This window comes from Oncorhynchus mykiss, chromosome 13 (genome assembly GCF_013265735.2).
Source record: "Oncorhynchus mykiss isolate Arlee chromosome 13, USDA_OmykA_1.1, whole genome shotgun sequence".
In the NCBI taxonomy this organism is placed as follows: Eukaryota; Metazoa; Chordata; class Actinopteri; order Salmoniformes; family Salmonidae; genus Oncorhynchus; species Oncorhynchus mykiss.
In genome coordinates this window covers 40,001,994-40,014,537 of record NC_048577.1, presented here as the reverse complement: position 1 = coordinate 40,014,537, position 12,544 = coordinate 40,001,994, and the positions used below count along the sequence as shown (strand labels likewise).

The 12,544-nt window shown below is 48.1% G+C and overlaps 1 protein-coding gene across 1 annotated transcript in view; it reads right to left on the bottom strand.

Moving 5' to 3' along the window:
* Positions 1 to 12,544, bottom strand: part of LOC110485171 (myoferlin) — a 57,488-nt gene that overhangs the window by 36,228 nt on the left and 8,716 nt on the right. The window contains exons 4-11 of the mRNA XM_036941044.1: positions 7,021 to 7,129; positions 6,297 to 6,393; positions 4,626 to 4,792; positions 3,973 to 4,101; positions 3,383 to 3,445; positions 1,689 to 1,739; positions 1,308 to 1,338; positions 1,070 to 1,185 (exon numbers count right to left, since the gene is read on the bottom strand). Coding sequence (XP_036796939.1) covers positions 1,070 to 1,185; positions 1,308 to 1,338; positions 1,689 to 1,739; positions 3,383 to 3,445; positions 3,973 to 4,101; positions 4,626 to 4,792; positions 6,297 to 6,393; positions 7,021 to 7,129 — 763 coding nt within the window. The remainder of the gene's footprint in view (positions 1 to 1,069; positions 1,186 to 1,307; positions 1,339 to 1,688; positions 1,740 to 3,382; positions 3,446 to 3,972; positions 4,102 to 4,625; positions 4,793 to 6,296; positions 6,394 to 7,020; positions 7,130 to 12,544) is intronic.

Sequence of the window (12,544 nt, the reverse complement as noted above, 5' to 3'; positions counted from 1 at the left end):
GTACATCCGAACATCACACTTGCGGGACAGGTATCAGGATGGCAACAACAACTTCCCGAGTTACACCAGGAACACACAATCCCTCCATCAGTGCTCAGACTGTCCGCAATAGGCTGATAGAGGCTGGACTGAGGGCTTGTAGGCCTGTTGTAAGGCATGTCCTCACCAGACATCACCAGCAACAACGTCGCCTATGGGCACAAACCCACCATAGCTGGACCAGACAGGACTGGCAAAAAAGTGCTCTTCACTGTTGAGTCACGGTTTTGTCTCACCAGGGGTGATGGTCGGATTCAGGTTTATCATCCAAGGCATGAGCGTTACACCGAGGCCTGTACTCTGGAGCGGGATCGATTTGAAGGTGGAGGGTCCGTCATGGTCTGGGGCGGTGTGTCACAGCATCATCGGACTGAGCGTGTTGTCATTGCAGGCAATCTCAACACTGTGCGTTACAGGGAAGACATCCTCCTCCCTCATGTGGTACCCTTCCTGCAGGCTCATCCTGACATGACCCTCCAGCATGACAATGCCACCAGCCACACTGCTCGTTCTGTGCGTGATTTCCTACAAGACAGGAATGTCAGTGTTCTGCCATGGCCAGCGATGAGCCCGGATCTCAATCCCATTGAGCACGTCTGGGACCTGTTGGATCGGAGGGTGAGGGCTAGGGCCATTCCCCCAGAAATGTCCGGGAACTTGCAGGTGCCTTGGTTGAAGAGTGGGGTAACATCTCACAGCAAGAACTGGCAAATCTGGTTCAGTCCATGAGGAGGAGATGCACTGCAGTACTTAATGCAGCTGGTGGCCACACCAGATACTGACTGTTAGTCACATGTCTGTGGAACTTGTTCAGTCTATATCTCAGTTGTTGAATCTTGTTATGTTCATACAAATATTTAGACATGTTAAGTTTGCTGAAAATAAACACAGTTAACAGTAAGAGGATGTTTCTTTTTTTGCTGAGTTTATAAACTATGTAATCAATATTACATTAAGTACAATGGTAGAGAATGTAGAGAAAGACAGATGAGGCGTGTGGTGACATAGCATAGTGACACAGCAGTCGTACCGGTGGCTCGTCTCCTGTCCCCACGATGACCAGGCTGACCTTCAGGTAACCTTTGGCCCCCGAGCTAGAGTCATCAGGGTCACTCAGGAGAAGCCACTTCCTCATTATGGCGTGGGCTGTTGACCATAAGAATATACACATTCCAGACACAGACACAGACAAAGGATGTCTTTGAAGATAATTGAAGATCAAGATAATACTCCTCTCCTGTGTCACTCTTCTGTAAAGATGAACTTACCAGGTTCGTCATATATGTACCCAACATCCAACTGTTAAAATGAAAATAAAGTCTGGTTACACTACACAACTGATTTTAACCAGATTTCAACCATTTTACTTTTATTTCAATAAAAATGCATATTTGTTGACAACTAAATTAAATATCAACCAAATACAGATATTGAGGTTATTGCCTGGAAGGATGATTACAGTAATATAGTCAATACTGTATAAACACAGTGTGATAGTGTGCATTGTAGCCAATCCATGTTTGAACAAAGGATTTCTGTGATTTATCCAGCGTTTTCTGTCATTGTTATGAAAGGCAAACATAATAGGCTGGATGTAATGCTCTGTAAATATCTAAATTAAATGCACTTTTTGTACATTTAAATGTCACCTTGAACTCCCCCATTAGACTGTCTGCTCTGAGGGAGTAGGAATCATAGACCTGCAGAGAGAGAGAGAGCGAGAGAGCGAGAGACAGAGAGAATTAGTGATGTTGAAACAAACCCAGCCTTTAGTTCTAAACAGCTTCATAGTTTACCACAATCAAGGAGTTTTAAAACGATTTATTTACACTGAGTGTTCAAAACATTAAGAACACCTGCTCTTTCCATGACATCAAAATCAAATCAAATGGATTTAAAAGTCCTTTTTACATCAGCAGATGTCACAAAGTGCTTATACAGAAACCTAGCCTAAAGCCCAAACAGCAAGCAATGAGATGTAGAAGCAGGGTGGCTAGGAAAAACTCCCTAGAAAAGGCAGGAACCTAGGAAGAAACCTTGAGAGGAACCAGGCTCTGAGTGGTGGCCAGCCCTCTTCTGGCTGTGCCAGGTGGAGATTATAATAGTACATGGCCATTAAGGCCAGATTGTTCTTCAAGATGTTCAAACGTTCATAGATGACCAGCAGGGTCAAATAATAATCACAGTGGCTATAGAGGGTGCAACAGGTCAGCACCTCAGGAGTAGATGTCAGTTGGCATTTCATAGCCGAGTATTCAAAGGTCAAGACAGCAAAAGCGGTAGAGAGAGCGAGAGAGGGAGAGAGGGAGGGAGGGAGGGAGGGAGGGAGGGAGGGAGGGAGGGAGGGAGGGAGGGAGGGAGGGAGGGAGGGAGGGAGGGAGGGAAAGCGGGTCAAAAACAACAGGTAGTGGGGGTGGCATACTTAAGTTCACACAGGACACCAGATAAGACAGGAGAATTTCACCAGACAGGACAGACTGACCCTAGCCACCCGGCACACCCTGTTGCAGCATAGATACTGGAGGCTGAGACGGGCGGGGGGGACACTGTGGCCCTGTCCGACAATACCCCCAGACAGGGCCAACCAGGCAAGATATAACCCCCACAAAGCACAGCCCCAACACCACTAGAGGGATATCAACACACCACCAACTTACTACCCTGAGACAAGGCTGATTATAGCCCACGAAGATCTCCTCCACCGCACTGGCGCAAGACCAGCAAGAGGAAGACCCCTTCAGTGACTCAACCCACTCAAGTCAAGTTTAGCAGAAAAGGCCTGGCACAACATGATGCACCTGTCCTAGGGACGGCATGGAAGAGCATTAGTAATCCAGTGACTCAGCCCACATAATAGGGTGCCCATCTTTTTCCCATGCAGTGTCTTCACGCACCGACTCCATTCTGACCAGTGGCGACTCAGACTTGTACCAGTAGCGACCTCGTTGTCAGAAAGTCTTTCTCGCTCTTGTATAAAGGAAGGGGGGCCAGCACAACCTTGGCTTATGGCTTGGGGCTGATCCTGCTGGGGGGCCAGCTACCAATCCCCATTGCCTCCAGGCTTCCTACATAATGGTGGGCCAGCTCAACCCCTTCCTGCATGTTCATCAGATCCATGCTCACACAACCTTGTCTTACGTGGGTTGGCACTGCCAGCAGTCCATGACTGGGGGCTGATCCTGCTGGGAGGACAGCTACCAACTCCGATCCCCGACCGGGGTCTAGCCTCCCCATCCACCATCCACGCCAAAACCCCCTCCATGTTCGTCAGATGGAGAGAAGCCGAACTCGTGAACACACTGTTTATAGACTATACCCAGTCTGAGAGGAGTGTTGTACTTACCCGAATACTGATACAGTCATCTAAAAGCTCTGAAGGCAGGATGTTGACATTGAAGAAGAACATCTGTGGAGAGGGTTTATAAAAATGTTGATATATACAGTATTTTCATAGTTTTTTATGTACATAGTAGAGAGTTAGGCATAACCATGGCCATTTTCCATAGCTTTCTATACTCTGATTTTGAAGCAAATGCATACAGACATACTGTAGCAATTGTATAGTAATTGACTAGGAACGGTTGAGAAAATGCATGTGAGAGGTCAAGGGTGATAGATAATGTATCTAACGGAGGATTCCGCTTTAGATTTACTCAAACATATCACTGTTGCAGAGAGAGAAGATCCGAATGAAACTCATTGAAGCAGGAGGAGGAGGAGTGCATTGAGAGAGGGATCAGCAGGACAAGGTAAAAGAGGAGCAGGAGTCAAATAGACAAGCATTTAAAGGGGTGAAAAAGACAGTCAATCAAAAGATGGAATACTGAAACAAAGATTCCCGTCAGCGCAATCAGAGAAGTGTAACTTTGCCCTAGTGGTTTTGATTTTGGAGTGTAAGGGCAGTTTAAAACCATAGAGCTATGAAGAGATTACCTCATCAAAGAAGGGGTTGTTTCCTCGCCTGATCCTGGTTCTGTGGGTCTGTCCGCACACATTCACTTTGACAACCGGTTTGATGTTGTTTCCCGGCAACTGTCGGCCCTCAATAACTCGAACGCGAATCTGGTCATTGAAGACAACAGTGTAAGAGAGTTTAACTAACACAGTAATTTCAACAAACACAAAATGCCTTAATTATGCCTTTATTGATATAATTTGTCAATAAGAGGAGAGGTCAAAGAGGCGCTGTTCTACCACAAAATGCACATCTCCTTTCTTTTTTCCTTCCTTCCTTGAGGCAATCACTGATCTGTTAGTGATTGGATTGAGGAATGCATAATTATCATATTGCTGTCATCTCACATACCTATACAGATTAGTGATTACCTCAAGTAAGGTAAAATGGGATGAAGGACGCATGTCATAAGTATTTAAACAGGGCCCCATACTACCACCCAGGGCTGCATCTCAATAGTCCTTTGCTCGTCTTCTCTACCACTGATCTGAAAGAACTGGAGGGTGAAAGCCACCATCCACCATACTGCTTTCATCTCTCCTGTGGTTTCAGATCAGTGCAAATGAAGGAAGAGAGATGAGGAGACTTTAAACTTTTGACATGCACTTCATGTGCTAGCTATGTACTCTACCTGGAAGTCCTGGGGCTTGTTGGCCAGGGCCCGGTGTCTCTTGCGGCTAGTCCGGACAGGCCTCTGGTTGGGGTTACCAGGCTGGCCAGGTGTGGGTGGAACTCCAGGGGTCCCCGTCTGACCCCCAAGGGATACCTCCTCCCTATCCTCCCCTTCCTCACCCTCACCTGGGAACACACACACAGTCTTGTACAACTAGGGACACACAATTCAGTCCCATTCAAAATCCTATTTTCCCTAACCCTAAACTTAAACCTAACTCTGACCTGTACCCTATCCTTAACCCGAAAACCTTAACCCTAACCCTAACTCCTAACCATAACCCTAAAACGAACCCTAGCTCCTAACCCTAAACCTAATTCTAACCTTAACACTAATTCTAACCTAAACCCTAAACCCCATAGAAGTAGAATCTGACCTTGTGGGGACCAACAAAATGTCCCCAGTTGGTAAAAACACTTTAGTTTACTATTCTTGTGGGGACTTCTGGTCCAGGTGACCTGTGTTCAGCATATTGTCTGCTGAGAGTACTTGTGTCGTGTGTATATTAAAAAATATATATACCCTACCATCCCTACCCTGATTCGAGTAAACATAGCTTTTACTGCTACTTACAGCTATTTAAACTCATATCTACAGTACCTGTAGTTAAAGAATTAGACACACAGACATATTCCTAATTTCCTCTTTCTTCAAGTGCTGGATTTTTATCCACAGTGCCAATCCATCATTCAATCTGAACTCCAACCCTCCGATGTCCACAGATTAACTCATCTTTCCCAGTAGAATGCCATTTTTCCTTTTGCAATACATCCATCCATTTTACTATGATGTCTTATGAGCCCTGAACCTCCCTATTTGTAACATTTCTACCAATATTTCCCCAAAAATAAATACTTTACCCAGGAGTAAAATTATATTTCCCATTGACTGATCGTGGTTTTTCAGATCACCTAACAAAACAGTTTGCAGATCAATCTGTAACCTGGTATTATGACATAACAACCATATCTGGACCTGACTCCAAAAGCGAGCCACAGAGGGAACGTACTACAAAACATGTTCTATTGATTCTGTTTCCTTGAGTCTGCAAAGGCTGTGAGTATTGTTTGTTTTTTCAATTTGCATCCTCCATTTAAATAAACAGCAAGCAGCCTTTCACTTGTGTAACGAACACAGACAAGCCAGTACCACTCCAATACTTCCTACCAACCAAAGCCTAAAACCACAACATCACCTCACTAGCCTGGTTACCTGGGTTGCATTCATTAGAGACCAAATGGTGAAAAGAAAACTCTGAAACAAGTAGGGACTACCTGAAATGCAAGCGTTTGGTTTCCGTTTTCAAACGTTTCCTGTTGTGTGCCCTAATGAACACAATCCTGGCTACCAGATCTGTTTGTACTTTAGTCAACTGCTCGTTACATGACATTGAAAAACAGAGGAGTTGGCTAACACACAAACAAATCTGGGAACCAGGCTACCACTGCAATACCAAACCCAAACATACCACTGTGATAGCTGCATACTTTTCCCAAACTACATGTATAAGAGTTGATTTACATTACCGGCATAACAAAGGCATTGGAACTGATCTCATGAGAGAAGGACACCATTGTGCTTAACCAAAACAAAAGATGGCGTGCCACATATTTGTTATGTTAAACTGACCTGTGTCCCCATGCGACTGGTCTTCATCAGTTTGATTGTTAGGGTTCGGAGTTGTGCTAGCTGGCGGCTCGTACCCTATCATCAAATTAATGGTCGCCTAAAAAACAGATGGGATTAAATGTCAACATGCTGCTTCAAGACAATGTCTCAATGTATTGACAACTTTAACTTACATTATTTTACATTGACATGATATGGCCAACAATCAAGATGTTTTAACCTAGTTATTATATGCATGGGGTAGTTCTGACTGGGACTCAGGCCTGGGTCCAGCAACTGTCAACCCAACACCGCCAAGAGACCCGAACCTCTTGACGAGACCCCTAGGTGTTGAGTTGAGGTCGCTACTCCAATCAAATCAAATGTTATTGGTCACTTACACATGGTTGGCAGATGTTCATGCGAGTGTAGCGAAATGCTTGTTGTGTAGCGAAATGCTCGCTACACTAGCCCCTCCCTTTAGGAGAACATCTCCCCAAGCTTCTTTATTCCAAGTCCTTCATGTGTACACGCCTTTTCCGATGACCTTATGGGCGCCATCCCACTTCTTACACCAACGTAGGGAATTTGTGTGTTTGTTCTGACCAGGACTCGAATCCGGGTCCAGCGATTGTCAACCCAACACATTAGCCGTTAAGCCAAAAACACCGAACCTCTTGACAATGTCTCTACAATAAAGTGTATTATTGCTTACACTTCATTTACTTTCAAGAATAACTCTCACCCCAGTGTCCTGTTTCTTCTCATTGACCAGGGACAGGTTCTTTGCTGGGAGGGACTTGGTGTGACCATGAGCCAGGTCTAGGAGAGAGATCTTAGCTGAGCCAATAAATCTGCAATACAGGTAAAAAGGCATGAGCACCTACTGTATTTACGTGATATGAATATTTCTTGAGGAAACGTGTTACGGTGAGTGAATGAGGACCCAAAAGCGAATTAACTTAACAGAGCTTCTTTAATTACCAAACATAGGTAGGTTCAGACAGACCGGCAGATTCCGACAGGACAGGACAAGGTTACAGCAAACATGACGATAGTCTGGTTCAGGCATGAAACACAACAAACAAGAATCCGACAAGGACAGGAGCAGGAACAGAGAGAGATATAGGGACCTAATCAGAGGGAAAAAGGGAACAGGTGGGAAAAGGGGTGACGAGGTGGTTAGGAGGAGACAAGGCACAGCTGGGGGAAAGAGGGGGAGAAAAGGTAACCTAACAACGACCAGCAGAGGGAGACAGGATGAAGGGAAAGGACAGAGACAAGACACAACATGACAGTACATGACAGTACCCCCCCACTCACCGAGCGCCTCCTGGCGCACTCGAGGAGGAAACCTGGCGGCAACGGAGGAAATCCTCGATCAGCGCACGGTCCAGCACGTCCCAAGAGGGAACCCAACTCCTCTCCTCAGGACCGTACCCCTCCCAATCTACGAGGTACTGGTGACCACGGCCCCGAGGACGCATGTCCAAAATTCTACGGACCCTGTAGATGGGTGCGCCCTCGACAAGGATGGGGGGGGGGGGGGAAGACGAGCGGGGGCGCGAAGGACGGGCTTGATGCAGGAGACATGGAAGACCGGGTGGACGCGACGAAGGTATCGCGGAAGAAGAAGTCGAACTGCGACAGGATTAATGACCCGAGAAATACGGAACGGACCAATGAACCGCGGGGTCAACTTGCGAGAAGCCGTCTTAAGGGGAAGGTTCTGAGTGGAGAGCCAAACTCTCTGACCGCGACAATATCTAGGACTCTTAGTTCTACGCTTATTAGCAGCCCTCACAGTCTGCGTCCTATAACGGCAAAGTGCAGACCTGACCCTCTTCCAGGTGCGCTCGCAACGTTGGACAAAAGCCTGAGCGGAGGGGACGCTGGACTCGGCGAACTGAGATGAGAACAGCGGAGGCTGGTACCCGAGGCTACTCTGAAAAGGAGATAGCCCGGTCGCAGACGAAGGAAGCGAGTTGTGGGCGTATTCTGCCCAGGGGAGCTGTTCTGACCAAGACGCAGGGTTGCGAAAAGAAAGACTGCGTAAGATGCGACCAATAGTCTGATTGGCCCGTTCTGCTTGACCGTTAGACTGGGGGTGAAAGCCGGAAGAGAGACTGACGGAAGCCCCAATCAAACGGCAAAACTCCCTCCAAAATTGAGACGTGAATTGCGGACCTCTGTCCGAAACGACGTCTGACGGAAGGCCATGAATTCTGAAAACATTCTCGATGATGATTTGTGCCGTCTCTTTAGCAGAAGGAAGCTTAGCAAGGGGAATGAAATGAGCCGCCTTAGAGAACCTATCGACAACCGTAAGAATAACAGTCTTCCCCGCTGACGAAGGCAGTCCGGTGACAAAATCTAAGGCGATGTGAGACCACGGTCGAGAGGGAATAGGAAGCGGCCTGAGACGGCCGGCAGGAGGAGAGTTACCGGACTTAGTCTGCGCGCAGACCGAACAAGCAGCCACGAAACGACGCGTGTCATGCTCCCGGGTGGGCCACCAAAAACGCTGGCGAATGGAAGCAAGCGTACCCCGAACGCCAGGGTGGCCGGCTAACTTGGCAGAGTGAGCCCACTGAAGAACGGCCAGACGAGTAGGAACGGGAACGAAAAGAAGGTTCCTAGGACAAGCGCGCGGCGACGGAGTGTGAGTGAGCGCTTGCTTTACCTGCCTCTCAATTCCCCAGACAGTCAACCCGACAACACGCCCCTCAGGGAGAATCCCCTCGGGGTCAGTGGAGGCTACTGAAGAACTGAAGAGACGAGACAAAGCATCAGGCTTGGTGTTCTTAGAGCCCGGACGATAAGAAATCACGAACTCGAAACGAGCGAAAAACAGCGCCCAACGCGCCTGACGCGCATTAAGTCGTTTGGCAGAACGGATGTACTCAAGGTTCCTATGGTCAGTCCAAACGACAAAAGGAACGGTCGCCCCCTCCAACCACTGTCGCCATTCGCCTAGGGCTAACCGGATGGCGAGCAGTTCGCGGTTACCCACATCATAGTTACGTTCCGACGGCGACAGGCGATGAGAAAAATACGCGCATGGGTGGACCTTGTCGTCAGAGAGGGAGCGCTGAGAAAGAATGGCTCCCACGCCCACCTCTGACGCGTCAACCTCGACAACGAACTGTCTAGAGACGTCAGGTGTAACAAGGATAGGAGCGGATGTAAAACGATTCTTGAGGAGATCAAAAGCTCCCTGGGCGGAAACGGACCACTTAAAGCACGTCTTGACAGAAGTAAGGGCTGTGAGAGGAGCTGCCACCTGACCGAAATTACGGATGAAACGACGATAGAAGTTCGCGAAGCCGAGAAAGCGCTGCAGCTCGACGCGTGACTTAGGGACGGGCCAATCAATGACAGCTTGGACCTTAGCGGGATCCATCTTAATGCCTTCAGCGGAAATAACAGAACCGAGAAATGTGACGGAGGAGGCATGAAAAGTGCACTTCTCAGCCTTCACAAAAAGACAATTCTCTAAAAGGCGCTGGAGGACACGTCGAACGTGCTGAACATGAATCTGGAGTGACGGTGAAAAAATCAGGATATCGTCAAGGTAAACGAAAACAAAGATGTTCAGCATGTCTCTCAGGACATCATTGACTAATGCCTGAAAGACAGCTGGAGCGTTAGCGAGGCCGAAAGGAAGAACCCGGTATTCAAAGTGCCCTAACGGAGTGTTAAACGCCGTCTTCCACTCGTCCCCCTCCCTGATGCGCACGAGATGGTAAGCGTTACGAAGGTCCAACTTAGTGAAAAACCTGGCTCCCTGCAGGATCTCGAAGGCTGAAGACATAAGAGGAAGCGGATAACGATTCTTCACTGTTATGTCATTCAGCCCTCGATAATCTATGCAGGGGCGCAGAGACCCGTCCTTCTTCTTGACAAAAAAAAACCCCGCTCCGGCGGGAGAGGAGGAGGGGACTATGGTACCGGCGTCAAGAGCTACAGACAAATAATCTTCGAGAGCCTTACGTTCGGGAGCCGACAGAGAGTATAGTCTACCCCGGGGGGGGGGTGGTTCCCGGAAGGAGATCAATACTACAATCATACGACCGGTGTGGAGGAAGAGAGGTGGCCCTGGACCGACTGAACACCGTGCGCAGATCGTGATATTCCTCCGGCACCCCTGTCAAATCACCAGGCTCCTCCTGTGAAGAAGAGACAGAGGAAACAGGAGGGATAGCAGACATTAAACATTTCACATGACAAGAGACGTTCCAGGAGAGGATAGAATTACTAGACCAATTAATGGAAGGATTATGACAAACTAGCCAGGGATGGCCCAAAACAACAGGTGTAAAAGGTGAACGAAAAATTAAAAAAGAAATGGTTTCACTATGATTACCAGAAACAGTGAGGGTTAAAGGTAGCGTCTCACGCTGAATCCTGGGGAGAGGACTACCATCCAGGGCGAACAAGGCCGTGGGCTCCTTTAACTGTCTGAGAGGAATGTCATGTTCCCGAGCCCAGGTCTCGTCCATAAAACAGCCCTCCGCCCCAGAGTCTATTAAGGCACTGCAGGAAGCTGACGAACCGGTCCAGCGTAGATGGACCGACAAGGTAGTGCAGGATCTTGAAGGAGAGACAGGAGTAGTAGCGCTCACCAGTAGCCCTCCGCTTACTGATGAGCTCTGGCTTTTACTGGACATGAAGTGACAAAATGACCAGCAGAACCGCAATAGAGACAGAGGCGGTTGGTGATTCTCCGTTCCCTCTCCTTAGTCGAGATGCGGATACCTCCCAGCTGCATAGGCTCAGCTCCCGAGCCGGCAGAGGAAGATGGTAGTGATGCGGAGAGGGGGGCAACGGAGAGCGCGAGCTCCTTTCCACGAGCTCGGTGACGAAGATCAACCCGTCGCTCAATGCGAATAGCGAGTTCAATCAAGGAATCCACGCTGGAAGGAACCTCCCGGGAGAGAATCTCATCCTTTACCTCTGCGCGGAGACCCTCCAGAAGACGAGCGAGCAAGGCCGGCTCGTTCCAGCCACTGGAGGCAGCAAGAGTGCGAAACTCAATAGAGTAGTCAGTTATGGATCGATTGCCTTGACATAGGGAAGACAGGGCCCTGGAAGCCTCCTCCCCAAAAACAGATCGATCAAAAACCCGTATCATCTCCTCCTTAAAGTCCTGATACTGGTTAGTACACTCAGCCCTTGCCTCCCAGATTGCCGTGCCCCACTCACGAGCCCGTCCAATAAGGAGAGATATGACGTAGGCGACACGAGCAGTGCTCCTGGAGAAAGTGTAGGGCTGGAGAGAAAACACAATATCACACTGGGTGAGGAACGAGCGGCATTCAGTGGGCTCCCCAGAGTAACACGGCGGGTTATTGATTCTGGGCTCCGGAGATTCGAAAGCCCTGGAAGTGGCCGGTGGATCGAGGCGGAGATGGTGAACCTGTTCTGTGAGGTTGGAGACTTGGGTGGCCAGGGTCTCAACGGCATGTCGAGCAGCAGACAATTCCTGCTCGTGTCTGCCTAGCATCGCTCCCTGGATCCCGACGGCTGAGTGGAGAGGATCCGAAGTCGCTGGGTCCATTCTTGGTCGGATTCTTCTGTTACGGTGAGTGAATGAGGACCCAAAAGCGAATTAACTTAACAGAGCTTCTTTAATTACCAAACATAGGTAGGTTCAGACAGACCGGCAGATTCCGACAGGACAGGACAAGGTTACAGCAAACATGACGATAGTCTGGTTCAGGCATGAAACACAACAAACAAGAATCCGACAAGGACAGGAGCAGGAACAGAGAGAGATATAGGGACCTAATCAGAGGGAAAAAGGGAACAGGTGGGAAAAGGGGTGACGAGGTGGTTAGGAGGAGACAAGGCACAGCTGGGGGAAAGAGGGGGAGAAAAGGTAACCTAACAACGACCAGCAGAGGGAGACAGGATGAAGGGAAAGGACAGAGACAAGACACAACATGACAGTACATGACAAAACGCATACAGTAAAATAGTAATATAATTTCCAGATCACTTAAACAAATGCATGTATTATGTTTGCTGGTCTACTGCATAAAGAGGTGTAGATTTCCTCTGTTGTTTGTGTACAATGATGTATGTAATTTTATATGTGTGAATATATTTGTTTTTTGACTAATCACAGGCAGTATCCAGTTCTCATTTGTACTTCTTTCAGAATTGACAAACCTAGCAACAAGTCCTATAGAGCAGTTATATTTGCCACACGGATCTGATGAAAGTCCCTTATGGGGGAACTGAGGACTAACTAGGAAGGTACCAAG